The 22548-nt window shown below is 41.7% G+C and overlaps 1 protein-coding gene across 1 annotated transcript in view; it reads right to left on the bottom strand.

Moving 5' to 3' along the window:
- Positions 1 to 18057, bottom strand: part of Slc1a1 (solute carrier family 1 member 1) — a 74133-nt gene extending 56076 nt beyond the window's left edge. The window contains exon 1 of the mRNA XM_027943083.2: positions 17967 to 18057. Coding sequence (XP_027798884.1) covers positions 17967 to 18057 — 91 coding nt within the window. The remainder of the gene's footprint in view (positions 1 to 17966) is intronic.
- Between the last annotated feature and the right edge of the window lie 4491 nt (positions 18058 to 22548).

Here is a 22548-nt window from a genome sequence, read left to right as displayed (position 1 = left end):
CTATACTGTCTTAATTACTCTATTAAAATAAAATAGTGTGATTTCTTCAATTTTCTTGTTTCCCAAAATTGTTTAGCTATTCTAATTCATTTTACTTTCCTATAAATTTCAGAATGAGTTTGTCTTTATATCTACAAAAACTCCTTGTGAGATAACTTTTAATCACAATTGCATTAAATATATAAATCAGTTATGGGAGAACTGACATTATTACTATGATAAGTCTTCCTTGAACAAGTATGTCCATTTATTTAGGTGTTCTTTGATTTTTTTCATTAGGGTTTTATAATTTTTGGCCTACATATCCTATTAGCTATATATCTAATCTTTTACTTTTGTAGGTATTCTATATAATATTTTTAAACTTCCATGTCTAATTGTACAATGTTATGATACAGAAATAAAAAATGATTTTGTGTATTGACATTGTATCCTGCAACCTTGCTCAACTCATTCACTGGCTCCAAGAATTATCCAGAAAATGATACCATAGTTTGAATGTCCTCCTCAAAATTCATATTGAAGTTTAATCTCAATTTTGAGGTATTACAAGGTGGGACCAGGTGGGACCTTTAAGAGGTAATTAGTTAGGAGGGCTCTGCTTTCATGAAAGGATTAATCCCATGGATTTTGAGGCTACAGGTTTACCTTGAGAGAAGATCTGTTACAAACGTCAGTTTGGTGCTCTCTTGTAGGTACCCTTCTTGCCATGTTATACTCTGCACCACCTTGGGATTCTGCAGAGAGTCTCCGCAAGTAGAAAGGCCCTTGCCAATGGAGCCCCATGACCTTGGACCTTCCAGCCTCAAGAACCATGAGCTAAGTAAGTCTTCACACTTTATAAGTCACCCAGCCTCTGTAGAAAACATAGTAAGATGCTTGGTTACTTACTCAACAATTTAATGGTTTTTGTAACATTATGAATTCAATAAGATTTAACCTGAGTGTGTACAAATCACTGTCAGGCAATAGCTCAGGAACACAGCAGATAAAGGCCAACACCCATTGTCCCTGCTGTTAAAAGAGCACCTCTCAACTCTTAATCTGTTTCAGGAGGAGCTGACCCCAAAACCACAGTTCAGAAGTTTGGGGGAACAGCACAGGATTGAGACTGACTTTGGTCTGTCATTCATCACATTTCTTTGGTCCCAAGACTTTACTGAAAATGAGTCTATGACTCAAATAGGACTGAGGGACTCTCAGACTAAGGCCCAAGAATCTGGTTGGAATCTACAGAGACCAGAATCTCTCTCTTTTCCTCCATGTATAATTGGGAAACAGGTACCCTGAGCTGTGGTTGCTGCTTTCTCACTATCTATAGAAGTCTTGCTGGAAGTACAAACAGCAAAATGCAGAGACTCTATGTAAAGAAAGAACAGGTCTCAATGATATTGTTGAACCCCTGAATCTAGCTATACCTGAAGCCAAGTACTACTTTTGGTACTACTATCTGTGCCATAAATTCTAAGTCTCTCTCTCATCTTTCTGGCTTAAACTTATTTGAACTAGATTATATGACACTTCCAGCTAAGACAGTCCTAAATTACAGATGGGCAGAGCAAAAGATACTCTGAGTACCTTCTCCATCAAATCCATCTACCCTACTACATGGAAAAAAGAACAATTGATGTGGGACAAGTCCTTCAGATGTGGAGGCCAAGGGGAGAGGCTTATGTGATAGGGCAAAGGCAGGAGGGTGGCCATGCTGGAGGGTGGCCATAGATACAGATGTTGTGGGAGCCATTTTCTCCTCTTATTTCCCACAGTGGCCATGAGTGGCAGCCACAGTCATCACCAGAATCATGAAAAGATTTCTATGCTACCATTCACAGACTTTATCTTTTCAACACTTCTTTTTGATAATGGTGTCTTGAAAAACCTTTCAGTGTGGAACTCAATGTCGTATGTTTCTGTGCAGCTTATTCTCCATGTGTCCTCCAGACTTGCCCTCTGTCCTTCTTTGCCCTACACTGTGTGTTGGCAGGCTGAGCTAGGATTCCTTACTTTCTGGTTTGGGCTGGAGTTAGCCAAGGGGAGGCACTGGCGGTAGAGCCTAAGAGTGGAAAGATTGAAGTTGTGGGATTTCTTTTCTCCCTCCCTCCCTGCCTTGCCAGGGTTCTGGCAATATCTGTGTTCCTTAGTGGTTACATAGGTCTTTGTCATTTGTTCCCTCTGCCTCAGTCTTCACTGGATTGTGGTCGAGTGCCCCCTTCCCCTGTTCAGGCCCAATGGAGCTAACAGAGTACATAGTTATTAGTCCCTAGGTACCTCTCCATTCCTTGCTAGTTCCCTTAATCCTGCCTAACTCTATATAAAGTCCCCTGATTTAATTCTGTTCAGTAGAACCCTATTGAGTGAGCCTACCGCCTGTTTCCTGAAAGGTCTCTGATCCAGGCCTGCATGGCCTTCCCACCCTCAATATCAGCATATACAGCTGTCACAAATGTTTTACATTTAAAAAAAATTTTTTTTGCTTTCATGCCCATCTTCAAACAGATCCATCTCTTTGGAAAACCCTTTGCCACTATTGCTGCCTAAAGAACACCTATCCATTCTTTAAAACCTACTTAAAATGCCACCTCCTCCAGAAAGCCTTTCCCAGGGTTTCTCCTCAGGACTGAGTCTCTCCTCTGGGCCCTACTGAGCTTTAGCTGCATCTCTGTTGCCCCCTCTGACCAACTTCTTCTCTCTCTCCCCTCCCATCTCATTTTCAAGCCTAAGGCAGAAGCACCATCTGCTCATGTTCATGCCTGCACACCCCCGCCCCCCACCACTGTCCCAGCCCTGAGTTTGACACACTGTAGGTGTCTGACACCTGCTGCACTGAACTGAACAATTGCAATTCAATGTATGTACCAGGAAGTCACTGCATTTTCCACCCTCTGCTCATGAAACTTGGTTAAGAAGGGCAGGAGAAAACAGCTGATGGAGGATGCTATTTGCAAGGCATGAAAACTGGGCTATAGAAATGTGGGTACAAATTTTCCCATCATCCCAGGACCATGAAACCCGGAAACGCATCATAAAAAATGTAACTCTTGACTCATGGACTAGGTCTCCATCAACAAAAGTTAAGGTTCTGTGCATATGAGAAGTGAAGGGCTTTTTGCCAAGTTCCTACATCTGGGAACTTCTTCTGGAACCTCTGAAGCCTGAGGAGCCCTCTGGGTTCAAATGAAGGTGAGATTAAATGGGAAAAATGAAGACCATCAGTACTCTCTAGAGCAATCATCCCACGGGTTCAGATACCCAGCTGGTGAATAAACCTTTCAATCTTAGATGGACCAAACTCTTGCTCTCCCCGGGAAATGCGTCCATCCCCTGCATGCATGGTTGGTTACTTACTGAGATACATATCTATGTCCCGACTTGTAGGCTCTAAAATCCCATTTTCTACCTCTTTATTCTACTTTTCTCCTCGTAAAACAGTTTGTCTGATAATATCAAGGGTAATTCAAGCTATCAATGGATTTTATGCATTCCTATGAAATAACTTCATGTACCTTGTGGTCATATTCCACTCTATCCACTCCTCAGAAAATATGAGCCTGCAATCACCCATACCTGTATGGTTTGGAGAAGGTCATAACTTTTTCTCAAGTTTAATACCATATGTCCCTGATCACTACCTCTTTGCAATAGCTAGTTTCATAACTGCTATAAAAACACCTTCTCAGTTCATTACACAATGTTAGGAACACTTCTCTCCATATAAACAAAATCTGACCCTCTCCCTCCTAGGAGGTTTAGTCAAGAGCAACGTGATATCAGAATGAACTCTGGAAGAAAGAAGTGAGCCAGTCACCCCAGATTTTCTAGACCTGCCACAAGCCTGGAATCCCCAGTTTGATGAACCTTGAATCTTTGTCTAAGAAACTGAGACACTCCAACTTTTCTCCATCTGTTTCCGCTTACAAAGTGTGTGTCCCCTTGAACTCTCTTCTCCATGATGCTAACCATGCAGTCTCCCTGCCAACTGTATACCCCTTTGTCCTAACTTTGGGAAGCTGTAACCCTACTCCTTCTTCACTCCCAGAAGGATCGTAAAAATATTTATTTATTTATTTATTTATTTTAGTACCAGGAATTGAACCCAGGGGCCATAAATACTGAGCAACATCCCCAGCCCTTTTCAATATTTTATTTAGAGATAGGGTCTCTCTGAGTTACTTAGGGTCTTGCTAAATTGCTGAGGCTGGCTTTGAACTCACAATCCTCCTGACTCAGCCTCCTGAGCTGCTGGGATTATAGACATGTGCTATCATGCCCAGTTTAGAAATATTTACTTTTATCTTCAAATGAGTTAAGACATATTTTAAGAATTTTGTGATATTTCTTAAATTAAAATGAGGTAGCTCCAGTGCTGAAAGGCTAGGTCAGAAGTCTATTTGTAATACCTTGAAGCTTCTCTTAATCCTCACTGGAAGAAGAAAGGCAAAGACAGATCAGCTTGTTAGGCTCTCATTTTGAAAGGAAAGAACACTCCTGTATGGAATATTAAACATGTCAACAGCCACCAAAAGAAGCCCAGAAGCCTTTTCATACAGGATGTGAGTAGGACTGGAGAAAATACGTGAAGATGACATCTTAGGCCAATGCCTCCAAGGAATAACATCCTACTCAGAATCCAAGTTTTATTATTTGCAACCCTCCTTTGTTTTTGTTTCTGAGAAACAATAATAAGCATTCATAAGGCCCTTGATGATTTTATAAAGTACCTCCACATGTGTCAGGTCGTATGATGACAACAAAGGATTAGATTTAAGTTCCAGAAATAAATGTGAATTCATCCAAGATGATCAAGAAATCAAATATGGTGGGGATCTCCTTCTCACAGTAACACTTGAGCATTTTATTTGCTCATGGACTCGTGTATGTGTGTGAGACTCTTGGGCCTCCTTTTTCAGGTCTGTCCTCCTGGGCCACAGATATTCCCTCAGGCAAGAGGGGAAGTGGAGAGGGTGTGGAGGAAGGGGGAAAGAGATTGGGCCATAGAATCTAAGCAAAAAGACACAGCTTCCTACCCACAATAATCAGCCAACCCCTTTCCTTAATGCACAGGACCTGAGTAGGATTCAGGGGACTCTACAGGAGCTTGGTGATGAGTACTGATTCAGACCACTTCAGGGGTCTATATCTAGGATACAATAAATGCAGTCTTCTGTAGACATCAACCTGAGGTTTAAGAAACAACTAAACCTTACTCAATCATTTCTACTTAAACTTCTAACAAATAAACTTCTAATTTAAAAAAAAATAAGCTAGTTGGAAATTACTGGACAATATCAATATTTTCAATGTAGGTGTCAAACTAGTCACAGAAGAGACTTGGACATTATTCTCAGTTCTGTGGTTTCTAAACTGGCCATGAAGTTTGAACTCCATTCCTCCATGGATCTCAGAATGTCCACAATCTAGTTAGTGAAACCTCAGGAAACTCTCCTGGCATGAGAAAGGAACCAGGTAGAGGAAGCACAAATGGAGCAAGCCTGTTTCATCTCCTAGTTGACAATTAACTTCTAATAAAAAAGAAAAAATTCTATCTTTAGAATCTTTAATAACTAAGTCTAGTGTTTATCCAAGCAGTGCTTGAGATCTACTGGAACTGGTAGCACAGACAGGCAAACTAATTTCTTATCATAGAAATAATCTCCAGACAGGGAGAGAAATGAGAAGACTATGAATAAGTAGGTTAAAGGAAGAATACTTGGAGTGGGAGAAATTCACTAAAAGATGTAGGAGTTGTGAGTTGGGGTTATAGGTCGGGATTAGAGCTCTTGCCTAACATGTTGGGTTCTTTCTCCAGCACTGATGGAAAAAAAAAAAAGTGTAGGATTTGCTAAATATCACATTTTTAAAAGGTTCTACCATCCAAGGCTCATTCAGCACTAATCCATGGCCCAACTCCAGTTATTCCACTTTTGCAAATTAACTCAGAGAATTCTCTGGATATCAGATTTTCCTTAGGAAAGAGAGATGCTGAGCGCTTCAGGGCCATTCTGAAATCACACAAAAATGGCTTCAGAATTGTTAGCAGCAGCCAGCCTTACTCTTTTTCCTGGGGCCTCCAAACTAGAAATTAAATATGTTGGGACGACGTGGGTTTTGGACAGGAGTGCCCCAGGGTCTCTAAAGATCCATAGGACTTAGTGGGTAACTAGGGAAATCAGTGGATTTACATACACTGATATAATTTATATCTTTCATTTTTCAATGAAGAAGGTTTTGTGATCAGTCAAAATATTTTAGGGCTCATTTGGGACAGCATTCTGAGGCGAGAGAGAAGTGTGAAGACACAACAATACACGTTACTATGAGTTGAATACAGTTTGTCCCCTCTGAAACTCATGTTGGAATTTGATTGCCACTGTGGCAGTGTTGGGGGGGCAGTTAGATTGTGACAACAGATTCATGCCTTTCTCCCCAATGTGAATTCTTGCTCCTGCAGGACTGGACTAGTTACTACAAGAACAGTTTGTTCTGAAGTAAGGTTGCTCCTTGCGTTGTCTCTCCTTCACTTGCACCTGCTTGCCCTTTGGCTTTTCCACCATGAGCTGAGGCACCATGCTCTTGGACTTTCCATTCTCCAGAACTGTGAACCCAAATAAACCTCTGTGCTTATAAATTACCCAGTCTCAAGTGAACCAAGACACAAGTATGAAAGAGTAGTTTCATGCAACACTCAAACAGAACCGGACAGGATAAAGGCTCTGTAATCCCATCAACACCTCTTATCTGGACTCCATCTTTCTGATAGGCCCAAAAATCCTATCACACCTGCTCAAAGCCATTCCAACTATGACCTCCTCCAGGAACTTTTCCCCAATTCCAACTCTCTTTTTAAGACCCAAGGCATGTTGTAGCTTTTAGGTAGCAGTTGCCACACTTGGAGGCTCATGTTAAAGATATTTGTGCATGTATTATCACCAATAGACAAAACTTAGACTTTGCATCTCTTGCCAGTGACTCCATACTTGTTTAATTTCAACTGAGTGCCTAATTGATTGCTAAATGAATAGATTTTCCTAGCAACAGACAGTACTTTTAACCTTTTATGTCAATCCTGTTTGATTAGGTTGCTTAGAGCCTAGTTTTGAAGATTCTGAGGCCATGACAGAGCTTAGTAGTAAGAAGTGCTATAATCAATTAGTGATGCCTGCTACAGGGCAGGGTTGGGAGTGGTGATGTGAGTACTGAATATTTGTGAATATAAATTAAGGATTATAAGAATTTAAAGAAGAGAGATAAATTCTGATTAAACAATCAGAGAAATTTATACAATAAAAATGGAAATGAGATCTATCCTCAGTGATGCACAGGGGTTACCAATTGTTCAACATTGGATGAAACATCTGAGCAAAAGTATTCATGAAGGAAAAGTACAACCCACCACGGGAAAGCAACTATTAGACAAGTTCGACTAAAATATAAGCTCAAACAGAAGATTGATGTAGGAAACAGGACTGATCACTGTGGCAGGCTCTGAATAAAGATGACAAAAAAGAGTCAAGAGAGAGAAAGGAGGGAGCAAGATAATAGTTTTTATTTAGCTAAATGAAGAATAAAGTCTTCAAGAATGCTTTTAACTACCAATTAGATTATCTAGGTTTGTTAGGGAGGAAGAAACCTTGCTTAGTGGTTAATAACCTAAGTTTTGGAATCAATCTTGGATGCAAACCTCACCTCTGTGTCCTCAGGCACATGACCTTAGTGTTATACGTTTCTGTGTCCTCATCTGCAAAATGGGAACCCCCTAACTCATTTAATGTATGGGGATCAAAGAGGAAATCAATATACAATTAACTCAAGTAAGTCCTCAATATATATTAGTATTAAGCTCACTTAGCCACAAGAAAAAGAACTTTTCAAAGGAGAAAATGTGCTTCCTGTGGTGTCTTATAATTTAGGGAATCTTATGTGAAATTTGTAAAGTGACTAAGTAGCTCAAAAAGCAATTAAGTATGTGAGTTTGCACACAAATTGGGTAAAACCAGTTTATTTTCCAGGAATGGGCAGAGGCTGGGAGATTAGGCTTTCTTTAGTTTAGGCATATCTGATGAGGGTATCTTTTTTTAAACTTATTGTTATTGACTTAATTCATTACTAAATTTTAAATAACCAGCTAACTCTTAAGCAATGGAACAGAGGTAGAAAAACAATTTAATTGCAAAATCTCACATGAGCTCTCTTGCCTAAAATTTTTCCCCCTGGTTGAGTGAGTGCTGTAGTTTAAACATCTAAGCGCTGAGCTCAAATATTTCTCTCAGAACAGTTACAAGAATAAACATGCAGTACAGACCATCTCTGGGGTCATTTCTGAGCTGAAGTTCCTATCCCAAAACCCACCACTTTGCTTCAACATGCAGTGTTAAGCAGAGACCACATGATGTTGGTGCTAAGACCCTTGCAAGATACTTGGAGATTTGCTGTGGCCACTGTCACATCTTTGGATACAGTAAGGGACTGTGAGACTAAGAAGGAGCCTGAGAACTAAGACTTTAGCTTGAGCAGATGGACTGGTGGAGGATCTTACTCCTCAGTGCTGGTCTGGGTCTGAGTGGTGAAGAATGAGGCATAGTGTCCCCCCACACCCAAGCTCTATCTCACCTGAAAAATATAGGGGTATTTGTTAGAACGAAAATGTCCTCCCTGTGATAAAGGAACAGGCAGTCAGCAGATAGTTTCTGAAGCAAGGTAATAACATTTCTGGCAAGGAATGAGTCACTGAAAACACTTCCTTTCCATTAACAGAGGTGTTACTGTGGAGTGTATTAATTACAACAGAGCACTCTCTGTTGCAGTTTAAGGCTGTTCCCCCAGCAAGTATAATGAATTTGCTCCTTCTAAAAGTACCAGCTTAGCTGCTCTATAGCTCCAAAGTGAGTTGTGGGCTTCATAGTAACTGTCTCCAATGTTGTCTTCTACTGAATGTATGTTTAACACTCAAAATAGGAAAGGCCATTTAAAACATTTGCTACTTCAACAGATGATGCTGCAGGGGGGTTTATGTGGGCCATTCCATGTCATCTAAAATGAGTACATTTTCTTAAGTCGTGCTTGAGTCCCCACAGTCTAAGTGACCCGAGGTTTCCAGTGACATGGGAGAACTGCAGATTTCCTCAGGCAAATACAGCCTCCCTGGCAGCAGCCTGGCAAATTACTGACACTCCAGGAGTTATTTTTGGTCTCAACTCTGTTAAAGGTAATCACAATTTCTCACAAGTAATTAATGTGGAAAGCTCTCTCTGTATAAGCAAGAGCTCACACGTGCATTCATATGCTCTTAAAAGCTGAGTCCTAACCCTACTGGTTTACACATTGTCTGACTTAACTTAGGTTTCTTACTCATCTGAGCTACTTCCTGAATTAGCACACAAAAAATTTAACACATCATGTTTCTCTGTTGAAACTTTTTTTATTTCTTGTGCCTGGTGCTCAAAATTTTTCTTTTTTCTTTCTTTCCTTTTTTTTTTTTTTTTCTTTTGCAGTGCCAGGGATGGAACACCCAGGTCTTCATGTGCTCTATCACTGAGATACACTCCAGCCCATGGTGCTCAAATTTTGACAGGTGGGTAACTTTTATTCTATAGTTCAATTGTACTGAATAAAACATTAAATCTTAGATTGAGTAACATTTAACAAGACATTTAATATATGTCAATTATTAGCAATTTACTTCAAAGTCCTCAATAGGTGGCATTTGGAATGTGCACCCTGATGTGCAGACTCTAATATTAAAAAAAAAAATCATTTTAAGGTTCATTTTATAATTAATCTTATAATTTTATGTTTAGATAATTTATTTTGGGGTTTTTATTTGATAGATTTAATATATATGCCTTGCATAGAACAACCTCAAATCAGAATCTTTTCAGTGATTCAATGATTCTTCTAATCTGGTAGGTTCTGATTTATTTTTTTTAAATATTTTTAGTAGTAGATAGACACAATACCTTTATTTTATTTGTTTGTTTATTTATTTTTTTAATGTGGTGCTGAGGATCAAACTCAGCACCTCACATGTGCTAGGCAAGCACTCTACCACTGAGCCACAATCCCAGCTCTGGTTGTGATTTAGTTTTAAAAATGAAAGCAACAGGAATAGGCATTCAAAATTCAATTTTCTTTTCTTGATTCCTAAATAGGTAGAACTTGGGCCAATCCAGCTAGGGACCTTTCCTTTAAGCTTCTTAATTAAGCAGATATGTATGACAGATAGATAGATGATAGGTTGATAAATGACTGATAGATAGATAAATCAAAGAATAGTTAACTCAAGATCCAGGTGATTCCATCTTCATATAATACTTTTTAACCACCCCTTAACCCTATCTCCTTAGTGCCCTGCAGAAGTCTCTGGCTGCCAGTAGTGACCTGAGGAATGACTATATCATAGAGTTAAAGATTATCAACCTCAGAGATTTTCTAATCCAGGGTCTACAAGTATGCAGCACACGTACCACTATACTACAATGCTATGCCCTTGACAGACATCAGTAATCCATCTCAGAACTTTGGTTTCCATTTCTTTCTCAATAAATATCATAACAAATAGTCTACTTCCTATAAGCAGGAGTCAGCACATGAATGGAATCCCTTTTGCTTTTCCAGTTAATCCAAACCCCTTTCTTTCTGATAAGAAACAATGATCCAAAAAGTATAAGTGTAGGATATACTTTTTCACATAGCTTTTTAAGAGCCAGTTGCACAGTTTTAAGGTCTCATTTTGTTTCCAAGTGACTTCTGGGTGTAACAGGAGTTCCCTCAAGGGGTTTATAATCTAGTTTAAGGAAGAAAAGATGAGCATGCTTGATATAAATGTAGACTAAGGGAAGTGTTAATCTGTGCTACTGATATAGATCAGATGGGGCTGAACTAGACAGAGAAGACTTCATGGAGAAAATGAAGTTTTATGTAAGTTTTGTGCTCACTGATTTTTTCTTACTAACTCTCTGGGTCTTAAATGGTTCAACAATTCAACAAATGTTGAATGTCACCTATTAGGCACAGAGACAGTTGCTCTAGGCACAGAGAGGAGCGGCACAGGATTCCTTCCCTCCAGGGCTCATGGATTGATAGGGAGGCAGAGAAACCAGAATATAGGGTCATAAATACCAGGCAGATACTAGTTAGAAACTGCTGAGAGCCACAGCTGAGTCGGAATGGCCCGTGGCATTTTGCCAATAGTATTGGTTGAAAGGCAAGCCATTAAGATGATGCTGGATTGATTCGGTTGTATATCAGACCTTACTGTCCACCCCGGCTGTGCGTACTTAGACATGCAAGGCTTAATCTTTGAGACAAGCATATGCTACTGGCAGGAACGGACAGGGGGGCCCAATGCTCCAGGGGCCCACAACCACAAACATATGGGGCACTGGAGGAACCCAGCAACACCATCAGGGTAGTGTCCAGGACACATTATCCATTAGATCTCTCATCAGACGAACCAGAGGGAGCGCAGGGTTGGACATCTGCGCCTCCGCCAGAGCAGTACTAACTCCAAAGATGGGAGTTCAAATCATTCCCACAGGAGTAAAAGGACCTCTTCCCCAAGGAACAGTAGGCTTATTGTTAGAACGCAGTTCTTCTACTCTAAAAGGACTTATGATAAGTCCTGGGGTAATTGATCCCGATTATGAAGGTGAAATAAAAATTATAGCTAGTTCTCCAAGAGGTATATAAGTAATTTCACCAGGAGATAGAATAGCACAGTTATTAATAATACCCTGCCTGCATGATAAATTTTCCAGCTGTACTATAGAAAGAGGTTCCAGGGGATTAGGCTCCACAGGTGTAGATTGGGCTATGCTGTCTTTAAATTTAGATTCTCGCCCAATGCTATATATCGGGCGGACAGTAAAGGTCTAATATACAACCGAATCAATCCAGCATCATCTTAATGGCTTGCCTCTCAACCAATACTATTGGCAAAATGCCAGGGGCCATTCCAACTCAGCTGTGGCTCTCAACAAGAAACATCAGTGGGAAAGCACAATGGTTAGGAGCAGTCTCTGGAGCCAGACTGCCAGGATTTGAATCCCAGCTCTGCCTTTGATCAGTGACCTTGGGCTAGTTTCTTCACTCTCTTGGCCTCAATTTCCTGAAAATATGCTTGCTAGAAAGATCAAATGGGTCAGAACAGTTCTTGGCATATGGTAAGCCACCCTAAATCTTTGATCTCACATGTGAAACTGGAAGGGAGAGCATTTTGCACCACCTTGGGGCGGGGGCTAACCATATGAGGGAGGGTCTAATCTGGGTCTTGAAGGATGAGGTGAGCAGGCTAGATGCAGACAGTGGGGGGTTGTGGATGTCATGCTAAAAAAAGACATCCTCTCCACCCTGAGGGCAGTGGACAGTTCTGCACTGTTTTAAGCCCGGGAGCACTATGATCCAGTCTACTTCTTAGAGATAGGTCACTTTAACAGCAGTTTCAACGATTAACTATTGTAGGGGTTGGACTGGTGGTCTCCAAACAAACAGGCCCATGCCCTAGTCTCTGGAACCTGTGAATAGTAGCCTGAGTGGCAGAAGAGTGAATATTATCTTATATGGCAAGATGTGATTTAGTTAAGGATCTTCAAAGGAGAATTTTCCAAGCAAGCTCAAAACGCCATCACTGAAGACAGAGCTAGTGGGAGACCACACACACACAAACACAGAAGAAAGTGGTGTGAAAAGGAGGTATGGCCACCAGCTCAGGAATGCTGGGACTGCCACCAGAAGGTGGAAGAGTCCAAAAGCAGATACCCACCCCCCCTAGAACTCTCAGAGAGAGTGTGGCCTTGCCAGATTCCAGACTTCTGGCCTCCAGAACTTGGTGAGAATAAATTTCTGTTGTTTTCAGCCACCCTGTTTACAGTTCTTACAGTAGTCACAGGAAATGAATACAACCTTAACTCTTCATCTTCCATCTTGGGAGTGTGGAAGCCCATCTCTGCCCAGGGTAAGCCCTCACCAGACCACTCCACCCACAGATAAGTGTCTTCTGTTCTCTTGGGCCTCATCATCCATCATTCATCCTTCTCTGTCTGTATCTTTATCTTTTTTTTTAATGTTTTTATTAGTCATTGATGGTCATTAATTAATTTATTTATATGTGGTGCTGAGAATTGAACCCAGTGCCCCACACATGCTAAGCAAAGGCTCTATCACTGAGTCACAACCCTAGCCCCTGTATCTTTACTTGTAATGATTGTTTCTCTTCAGATTAAATCAGGATCAAGTCTCCTAAAAGTGAAACAAAACAAACAAACAAAAAATAATAACATCTCTGGATCTTACACTAACTACCATTTTCTCCCAATTCTATCACACCTAAGTAGCTCCAAAGAAAGGTCACTTGTCCTTTTTCACTCCCATGCTGTTAAGCACCCTCCTCTTTCTCACCAAGCCTCTTGCCCAATATTCCCTCCAGTTTTTAACTCCTTTGTTTTCCCCTCTCTGGGTCCCCTTCTCTACTCATACTTCTAATGCTTAGTGGCCAGGGCACTGTCTTTGGTCTTCTCCCCAGATAGGTTCTTGCCAAAGTTTTAACTTCTTTCTGTACCTGAAATGCTCTCTCTTTGACATTCCACTCCAAATCTGCCTCCTAAGCAGGAGATTCATTCATCCAACTGCTTGTTGCCTACTTTTACCAAATGTCCCCTGGGCTCCTCCACCTCTCAATGTTCACATTGCAACAATGTGTCATACTCTTTTCCAAGAGGGCACCCCTTCTGGGACTCCCTTTCCTGCTGGAGACCACTGCCTCTCTTTCAGAGCAAATCCTCCAAGCCTGCACAGGTTAACCTACTGAACACCTGCCTTTTCCCTTCCACTTCCACTTGCACAGCAGGCTGCTCAACTGAGGCACCCTTTCGTCTTGCCTGGACTTTGTGCCTGACCTACCTTATTGGTCTGTCCCCTTCTCACCTCCACCTCATCTCCTTCCACTCTATGCTCACCTCACTCCTTTCCTTGCTGTTTAATGACAGAGTTGTGGTATTTCCCAGATATCTGTGAAAACTTGCTCCTTCACCTCTTTTCAGCCTTGATTCAACCATCACCCTCAGTATGGCCTTCCCTGTCATCTTATTAAAATTGTAGCCCCTACCTTCCCTAACCACTTACCTGGCTTTATGTTGCTCTAGAGCACTATCAACATCTCACATACTCTATGTTGTATTTTGCCAACTTACTGTTTACCCTCTACCTCTCTACTGGAACATAAGTGCTACAAGGGCAGGGAATTTTGACAGTTGCTGTGTGACCTGGCTTTAAAAACAGACCCTGCACACAGTGGGTACCCATTACATATTTGTTGAGCAAATGATGTAAGTGTTGGTTCCTCAACCCTGCTGAGCCGAGGCTCTGTGATGTGAGGGTCTGGTCCTGGAACCAGCATGAGTTACGGCTGGCCCTGTCCTCAGGGGACTTCACAGACAGACATAAAATCAGACAAAAGAAAGCAGACACCAAGTCTCAAATGAACACTGCCAGGTATATGTCACAAAAACTCCAGAGGAGGAGATGTGAGGCAAGGGTATTACTAAGAACTTGAGGGAATTGTTTTTTATTTTAGACCATGGAAAATTGCAATCTATCAATGATTGCTTCCTCAGGGCTCCAAAGGAAATGATTTACAACAGTAGACCTTCTTGTGCCATTGTGTAAACAATACCTATTGCTTCCTCCCAAGATTCCTAAGCTGGAAATCACAGATTTTTTCAAATGAGTGAAATGACACTTAACCAGTCTGGAAAGGAAGATGAGGCTTTATACTACGAGGTGGTTAAAGGGCAACACAATAGCCTACCAACACCTCATGTGATATCATTGCTTTGGGGTAACTGGGATCAGAGTGCTCACAGAATTCTCTCACTCGGTAATTCTGCTTGGACAGCATTCCCACTTACAACACAAAACCTCTTCCTTCTTAATTTCTGCTTGTTAAAGGAATTGAGGATCAGGCTGTACAGCACAAAGCAAAATGATAATTCTTTCCAGTTCCCTTAAAAAAGGAATAATGTTACAGAGTTATTGGTTTAGAGCTCCAAATTATAGGCTGAACACTAAGAGGAAAGAAGACAGTGACATAGCTTGGGAGACTTTATTTCATAAGAAAATATTAATTTTCTCATCATCAAATCATTCAGATTTACCTTGAAATAACATTTATTGAGTGCCTATCATATACCAGCCACAAAACTGAGTATTTTTACATTATCTTAACCCTAATAACATATCCCCATTTTCCAGATAAGGCAACTGAGGGTCCCAGAAAGTAGCAATTTGTCTAGATGGTAGAGCTTGACAGTACCAGAATTCAAGCCCAGGACTCCTATCTCCAAGTTCTGTGCTGATTCTCTTTTACTAGAGAAGCAGGGAAAAGCCTATAAGAATTATAATCGAAGCAATGGAAATGATCCTCATGGCATTTTAGGAAAGGCTTTTCATTGAAAATCCAAGATATTATTTTCAGGATCCTGTAGGATTTCACAGAAATTAATAAAGGTGGTTACCTTACTATTTAATTCCTTCACTTTGTGAATAAGAATTTGAGAAATGTTTAGTTCATAGCATCTTCTTGTCCATGAAAAGAGTTAATTTCTCATTTAATAAAATGATCTTTAATTGCATTTCCTCTTATATGTTGTATCTTGGAAAACTAGAGACCTTAAACAGGCTCATAAAGAGTCTTTGCCCTTTATTTCAATAACTGAAATATTTTATAAAGTCAGGGCCGCTGATCTGTGTATAGCAAGAACCAAACATTTCAATGACTGTAATAAGATGATATTTCAACAGAGTAGTTAATAAATTTGAGAGTTTTTTCTTCTTTAAGAAGAAAAGTCCAGAAAAGGTGGTTGCAGAAGAATTCTGTGATTCTTCTGAATCAATTAAGGCAGTTATAAACTCTTAGTATCATAACCTAGCAAAGGGCTAATGGATACTCAGTGCCACTGTTATCAAGTGGCTAGAATTTCACTGCTTGTTAAGCAAGTGAGCTGGTATTAATCACACAAAAAGAGGCATGATTTTTCACTCAGGCCCAGTGCATTCCAAAAAGAAGGAAAAGAGGAGGAACCCAGGAAGTGCCAGGATAGGCACACTGGGGATGGTTTAGACTTGAGACTTCTCAGATCAGAAGCAGAAACTTGTGGAGGGACTTTCCTGGGTTGCAGTCTAGAGGAGCAAATGTCCAACCATACTTTAGCCAGGCACTTACAATTTTTAAATGGTGAATTGTCTTTATGGAGAAAGGTCCACCTGATACCAAAAGACACCTGCAAATGGACACGAAATCACTCTTGACACTGAAGATATATTTATGCAACTGGGTCCAAAGGTCAGGGAGCAACTACTCAAAATCTTTCAAACTGGCCTCTAGTGAGTGGCTGTGGTGACCACTTGGTTAACAAATGAGTGTCTGGAGAGCTCAGGGCTGAAAAGGCAGCATTACACTGCACTTGCACAGGGACTGGGAGGGAGACACTGACTAGGGTTATCCCTAAAGTCTTTATAAAGGCATTTAATAATTCCAATTATTTACTAGGAAAATAAACATGGCCATCTCTTCTATTTGGCCAAAGGGAAATCAAATCGGTCTTTGTAGAATTGCTATTTACATGTGGTAGGGCAGGACAAACCTGTCTCTAAAAATGCCCAAAGTCACTTGGCAATTTCTAGAGGTAAGAAGCCAACAGTTGTCTTCTTTCCTCCCACAGATGTTCTCTGCTAAGGCAATTCCAGGATATTATTTATTTACCAGAAACACGACTTTCCTTTGCACAAGGTTCAGGAGGAGCCTGTCTGACCCCAAGTATCCCATTAACATCCAGAGGTTTTTCTCTGTTGTTGCTGTCTCGTTTTTGATGGGGAGGATTTTGGAAGGGGGCAGGCAGCACCAAACACTCAGATTTAGAAGCAGCAGACCGAGAGGAAGGTGCCTGAGGTTAGAAGGGAGACAGGCTGCCCCACCCCCCACCTGCCTTTCTCTTAAAGGCAGCAGGTTTCCGAGCAGAGGGTGGAGCCTGTCAAGGAATCCACTTTCTCCAGAGGGTGCACCAGCCCTCACTTTGCTGGATTTCTCCACCTGCGCAAGCTCAAAGAAGGGTATCCCTGGGCCCAACTGAGAAAAGAGACGACCTTGGCAGAAATTAAGGATCTAAAATACGAATAACCCGTACCTCCGAGCTCCGACAACAACCTAGTCCAGTGATCTGTCTGGAGTGAATCACTTAAATACACCCTAGTTTAAATGTTTAAAAACAAGTAAAACTGGCTTAACATTATTTTTATTAGAAAACGTGGAGAGCAAGGTAGCACAGGAAGACTGGGCTATGCGAGTTCTGTCTTTTCCCCTGTGATCTCCCGTGGGCCACAACTGCACGCCCCTGAATTCTGGCATGCATCGGGCAGTTTTACAGAGCCCCGGTGCAGAAAGCAGGCGCTCACTCCCTTGGAAGGTACCTTTCCGCGCACCGCCCTGGGTGAGGGGCGGCAACACTCCTAATCTCCCCTGGAGGCTAGGCCAGCCCGCAGGCTAAGGTGTCTCTTCTAGTCCTACAAAGAACTGTAATCCGTTTCGGTAACTGGTGGGATAACGCTGTTCAGGGAGGAAAAAAACGGGGGGTGGGGCAGATAGGATGGAAAAAAAATATTAAGCCACGCTTGCTTTCAAAGGGGCAGAAAACAGAGCTACTTGCTTTCCTTTGCACCTTTAAATCCCCTTTGATCATTTTGGGTAAAGCAACCCAAAACGGAGTCCCCCGAGTAGCTTTATTCTTCGCATGCATAAATTGCGCGCTTGGGGGAAAACGGCGGTCTGGGGTCTAAGGCCAAGGTCCAAGGGGAGCGGGTGGCCCCGGCAGAGACTGCGCCCGCGCCATGCCCACCCTTGCACTCGCACACCCCGCACGCGGCCTGGGCTCTGGGCACGCGTGAGGGTGCGCGCATCGCCCACCCGCCGCGCTGCTCACCTAGCACCACCGCGGCCACTGTGGAGAGCAGCAACCAGTTATTCTTCAGGAAGCGCTTGTAGTCGTATCCCTTCCTCGCCGTCTTCCCCATGGCTGGCGTCCAGGTTCGGAGCCGCAGCTGCGACCGCCGCTATTGTGCGCGGGGCTCGGCCGTGGGCGCGTGGGCCGGGGCTCCCGGGATCGCCGGCAGCTCAGTGGCGCGGCGGAGGCGGGATGCGGGTGCTCCTGGGAGAGGAAGCGCACAGACTGCTGCCGCTGCCGCTGTCACTGTCACCGCTGCCACCTGGGATCGCGCAGCCTGCTCGCCACCCAGCTAGAGCGGTGGTTTTGCGTGGCGGGCGCGCCCGGCTCCTCCCGCTGCCGCTGCTCTCCGCAGCGACCCGGCCAACCAGTGAAGAAGGAGGGAGGAGCGGCGGGCCCAGGGAGGCGGGTGGGTGCGTGCGTGGGGCGCCTGGGGTCCCGCAGAGCAGGCGTGGGAAGGCTCCCAGCGCACCGGCTGGAACTGGGGGTGCTTCTCCCGGAACCTGGTCTGCCCCATGGCCTTCAGCTAGAGTGGCTATCGCTCGTCCCCCCCCCCCCTCGTGTTAGGTCTTGGAATTTAGGGTTCCTTCGGCCCCTTATCCAGAGGGGGCGGAGTCACTGCCCCGCCCTCCCTCCCTCTCTGTCTCTCTCCCCACCACCACCACCAGCCTTCCCACTGGTGGCACTGGGAGAACGCGCTGCCCTTGAGAGTTTGGAGAGGCTTTGAGTTGGGGGACACTGGTTCTGCCTTGAGTCCCTCTTGCTTTCCATGCAGGATGTGATTTGGCAGACGCCTCGAAAACCTGAAGCCTCTGGGTGAGCAAAGGAAAGAGCGAGCGAGCACTGGCAGTAGAACAAGGCTTCCGGAACTTTCACACAGGGCCGCTAATCCCCCGCAGAGATTATTACTTTGAATTTTGAGACTTAAGAGGCGAGGCTTCAACAGTATTTGCTTGTGGACACAGGCTTGGAAGTGTTCCCTGCACCTGCAGATGATGATCCCTGTCACAACTCTACTTTCTGCTCCTGGTGACTTGCTCCTCAGCAGCGCTTGGTAATTAGGGCTGAGAACCCATCCAACTGTTCTAGGAAGGTGGGCAGGCCCATCTCTTAAGGCCAAACACGTTAGAAAGGCAAACCCGAGAGCTGGAGAAATTAGGTTAGTGATGCCAAATATACTTTGTGCTGCTAAGTGAAATTTCTAAATCTTTCATTCTTCTACCCATTTTTTTAAACTCTCACTTAAATTCTTTTCATCTCTTTTAGCACATTACCACCTCCTCAGTTTTCAACTGCCTTCTCATAAACTTTATTGAAATTAAGTTGAGCCCTATAACTTTTTGCCAATGTGGAGTCTACTCTCTAGTTAGGGGTTGGGAAGAGATCTTTCACTACATTATCTGATGACTATAACCCAACAATTCAAGCTTCATTCCCTTGTCTTAGATTGATAAAAGCAGGATTAAAAAGAAGATAAGCTTTATCAGCCATGTATACTTTAGTATGAATGAGTTTGATAAGCTCCCTTCTAGAAAGTAAACTTTGACTGTCGGAAGGATAGTGTTTTATCAGGATCATTGGGTGGCCGAGGGGGATCTGAAGACTGTCAGAAAAGGAGAACTATCAAAAAAAGGGGACAAAGATTCATTCCACTGTGGGGAAAAAAAAAAAAAAACTGGAAAAACTCCAACATCCAACATGAGAGAAATGATAAATATATTCTGGAACTGCCATGCAGCAGATTATGAAGTCTATTTAAAGGAAATTTATGAAGTTTTTAATATCATGAGATAGGAGAGAAAAGAAAGATTTTAAATTGTGTATATAATTTTATCACGTATGTAAAATAAACTTAAAACCATGTGCTTAGGAAAAGATTAAGAAAATACACCCAAATTTAAACAATGGTCATCTTTGGGTGAAAATATTATGTTTGAAGTTTTTCTCTTTCTATTTTTCTGTATTTTCAAATTGTCTTCTTTAAGAATACCATGGCCATAATAGTTGCTGGTAGGGCTGTATTTACAAAATAAATAAGCCCTGAAGGGAGAAAAAAATAGAAGAACCTAAGAGGAACTTGGCATACTTCATAACTTTCTGAATTGTAATAAGACAATTACACTTGAGTTCTTTGGGTAATATACTTAAGTTTAAATACCATGCCATCACTTACCAGCTGGGTGACCTTGGACAAGTTGCTTAAGGTTTTTTGCCTCAGTCTTTTCATCTGTAAAATGGGGCTCTGAAAACCATTACTTTGTAGGGCTATAGTAAGAATTGAATATGATAATATATCTGAAAGCCATAGAGTAGTGCCTGGCACACAGTATTATCACTGGTTTCTCATGGGGTCAACCTGGACAGGCATCTTCATATTCCCCATGCCTTGAAGCCTGCCTGTCATCTGACCCACCAGAGCCCTTACATATTGATCAATAATAATTGCTGTTTAAAAGTACAAGAAATTGAATATTACCCATTGCACTTAAAGCCTATATAGTGCATACTCATTTACATTATGCAAGTTTAAAATAATGCAGTGTAGATTAATGAAGTCCCATTAACTACATACATTTTGAACTAATAAAAATCTCCCAGAGCCAAGTAAATTTTACACTGTTTATACAGTTGCTACATAGTAGCCCCAATTTAGCTGATAGTATAAAAATTAACAAGCAAACACAAAGCATGCATGTGCCAGCACTGTTCTGAACACTTTACACACATTAATTCACTTGGTCAGTGCAACAACTCAGTGAAGTAGGGAATGTTGTTACCTTCTGGGACTGTTAGAAGAATCAAATGAGATATTGTGTGTCATCATCTTCATCTTACAGATGAGTAAACTGAGACACAAAGAGGCTAAGCAAATAGATCTAAGTTCTGTTCCTAAGAGGATCAGGATTGAACTATGAGGTATTTCTAGAATTTCTGCTTTTAGCCATCACCTTTTTCATGAGGAACAAATACAGAATTGCAATAGGAAAATTACTGTTGAATTACATGTTTTATGCAAGGTCTGTTCATATTTTGGAGACACTTTGGTGTTCTAATATGCCACACTCCAGTAGACACTGAATACATTTTATGGAGTAGTAGTTGAACTCCTGAATCCTTTGTCACTGTTGCTGGTACCTAATTCTGTGGGATTTCTCTGCCTAAGACAAGCAATGTATGAAGTGTTTCTTTGGGGAAAGGGAAAGTTGGAGACCCCTACTGCTGATTCCTATTCTTTTTAACTTTCTTGGCTTGTGAGAATCATGGACACATGTGATCCCAGATTGCAGGAGAGTTAGAAGCACTTCCCTTGTAAACTCCACCTAGGGGGAATTTGGCCACCAATTCCTGGAAGAAAGAGTTCATTCTGCTAGGATGAGAACTTGAAGCCAAGTAGAAAAAATTGCTAGGATTTTTTTTTTCTTCCAACAAATGTTAACAACTCCTTTTTCTTTTCTTTTTTTCCTGTAAGTCTTTTGAATTCCTTCCTGTGGCTGATTTTTATTGATTACATTTTGCTCATCATCATCATCATCTTCTTCTTCTTCTAACATTTAAGTAATTCTGGTGTTTCCCTTTATTGTCCCCCCTCTACAACCACTTTTTTTTTCTTTTTTACATGTTGACTCATGGACTCTCCAGTTAGTTATTAAAGAAATGAGACTTTGACTTTATCTGACAAGGTTAAATCAACATGTGACAGTCTGGCCTTATATATCAATTGAGATATAAATGAAAAAGACATTCAGAAGCAAAAAAAAAAAAAAAAGTGAAGCATCAGCTTCTGAGCATCTCTTGAAGTAGTCTGCTGGTTATAGTCTCCTTCATAAAGCAGACACAGTTGGTTGCTTTGTCTCACAATGTGGCAGTGGAGAAGGTCACGGGGGACCAGAGTCTCCTCCATCTTCTCAGCTTCCTGCCTTGTATAATGGGGAGTGGTGAGAACAATGCTCATGGAACTAGAAAATACTATGACTTTTCTGAGGATAGTTAGGTAATTTGTAACATCTTTTACCAGAACCATGTGTATTCTTTTAACTCAACCATTTCACCTCTAGACATTTATGTCTCCCAGAGTACCCAAAAATGTGTACAAAGTCTGTTCATCCCCAGTCAGTTGGAAACAACTATCTCACAAAGTAGACTGGCTAAAGATTAAATGTGCAAAAGTACATTGGACAATGGAACACCAATCAGGGAATGAAAAGCATATTTTAGTAGAATATTGAATTAAGTGGGAATTACAATGGGAAATTGAATTACACTGGAAAATGGCAAAGACTGTTTTGAAATGACAAAAGTAAATTATAAAACAGTGGTCAGGATGGTTTTTGCCATGAGGATGTAGTCACTTACTACTTGTAGTCTTGAAAATATAAAACAAAAATATGCCCACTATAATTATATTTAAATGTGTATAAGAGTGGTCATTTGAAAATTATTAATGTGTGTTTTTCTTTTGCTTTTCTGAGCACATGCTGTTTGCCCTGCCACGCCAAGGTATTTGTGTGTGAGAGAGATTAGGATTTGTTACAGAAAGAATTTAAAAAATGTGGTAACATTC

Source organism: Marmota flaviventris, chromosome 13, assembly GCF_047511675.1.
Source record: "Marmota flaviventris isolate mMarFla1 chromosome 13, mMarFla1.hap1, whole genome shotgun sequence".
NCBI classification, from domain to species: domain Eukaryota; kingdom Metazoa; phylum Chordata; class Mammalia; order Rodentia; family Sciuridae; genus Marmota; species Marmota flaviventris.
This window is presented reverse-complemented; position numbering and strand designations above follow the sequence as displayed.